The sequence below is a fragment of the Plasmodium cynomolgi genome, chromosome 14 (assembly GCF_000321355.1).
Source record: "Plasmodium cynomolgi strain B DNA, chromosome 14, whole genome shotgun sequence".
Lineage (NCBI taxonomy): Eukaryota > Apicomplexa > Aconoidasida > Haemosporida > Plasmodiidae > Plasmodium > Plasmodium cynomolgi.
The window spans coordinates 1,662,212-1,663,944 of NC_020407.1; the positions used below are offsets into that span (position 1 = coordinate 1,662,212).

General features: G+C 43.3%; 1 protein-coding gene across 1 annotated transcript; it reads left to right on the top strand.

Annotated features, from left to right (window-relative positions):
• Positions 1-719: 719 nt before the first annotated feature.
• Positions 720-1,733, top strand: PCYB_144720 (hypothetical protein; the record flags this gene model as incomplete). Its single annotated transcript, XM_004224943.1, has 1 exon — positions 720-1,733. A coding segment is annotated over one exon (1,011 nt), but the record flags the coding sequence as incomplete, so codon positions are not given.

Sequence of the window (1,733 nt, forward strand, 5' to 3'; positions counted from 1 at the left end):
TTATTTTATTTTATTTTTTTTTTTTCTTCCCCTTCCTGTTCGTTTCGTGAGTCATATTTTTGTGTCCTCAACAGCAGTCACAAAGGGGTAACACTGCTAAGAAGGCTAAGAAGGCGCGAACCTCCCTCTGTCCACCACGAAACACTGCACAATGCCGATGCAAAGTACGCTGAAATCCAACAATGACTCGGAGAAAGTCACCGGAGAAATAAATTACGACGACTTGGCAAACAACATGCTCGAAAAAATGGATAAACATATACATGAGGAAACGCAAGAGTTTCAGCATAGCCCAGGGAACGTCCACTACAGAAATGTGCCTGGTGGGAAAATGAACTTGGGAGTGGAAAACCAAGCGAATGAGTTGCTAACATCTTACCAGACTAATGAGCATTATAATCATAACCAAGGAAACAGAATAGATGAACATACAGTGCATGGAGGTTCGTACCCTCGTCGAGTCATGACAGCATTAGGCCCTCTCCCCCTGCCAGAAGAATTCAAAAAAAACATCCCAGAAAAATTTGTTGCAAAGCCTATTATAGAAGAAAGAGAAATATACGTATCTAAGAAGGAGAGGAAACAGAGAGAAATAGAAATACCACATGTAAAATATGAACATACATTTGAGAAGGTAAAAAAACAGCTGATAGTGAACAAATTAGTACCAAGTGTTTCAGAAGTAATTAAGGAAGTACCCAAGGAAGTCCTAAAACCAGTTATCGAAGAAAAAATAATCGAAGTGCCACAAGGAGTTAAGTATGTGGAAGTACCTGTAGAAGTGCCCTGTCTATATCCACCAAAAATTGTCCCCAAAGTTGTAACGCAGTATGTTGAAAGAATCGTGGAAACGATAAAACCAGTGGTTCAGGAAAAAATTATTGAAGTGCCACAGACGGTGATTAAACAAGTGCCTAAGATAAAAACAGTAGAAGTGCCTTATTATGTCCCTAGATATGTGGAAAAAATTGTAGAAGTTCCTTTTAAGCCCAATGGGGAGATGCCTCAGTTGGGCACGCACATCCCCTTCCCCATTTCGGAATCCTTTCCGCCCCTGAAGCCCACACAGTTTTTGAGCAACCCTGCGAGGCAGCCCGGCCAGTCTGAGCAGTATGGCCAGTCTAGCCAACCTAACCAGCTGCAAGCGCAACGGTCCATCCTGTCCCAAATAAACTGTTTTGCCAGTTCCGGCAAAAGCGTTATGAACAGCTCAGAACAAATGTTCGGAAATTTAACTATGCCCCCAACTACGCTGAAGCCAATAGGTGGCAACCCACCTGGCAATAGCGCAACCAACACGCCGAGGAGCATCCCGAGAAACGTCCCAAACGGTTCCAATTCCCCCTTTAGCTCCAACCAGAATATTAGAAAGCACGAAAATTTGTTCAGCCAAATTGAGAACTTACCGTACATACATAATTTACCTGATGGCTTGAAATGGCAATATCCTGATGGGACCTTATCGAATCAGCAGCTCCACCCCAATAGCAACAACGCAGTTCCACCACTTGTGTTCACTTGCCCACCAGAAATTGGAAAAGTTACATGCACAAAAAAGGACATTCAACCGGACATTCTCACCAAGACGGGTGTTTACGAATTTGATGGTTTTAAAAAAAAAGGAACATCTCAGTCTTTGTTTCCCCCTCTGGCCCACCATGACCGAGTGCCATTCTTGCCTTCCCCAGCTTCACCTGGAACTCCAGACGTGAAGAACATTCAGGAGAATTACT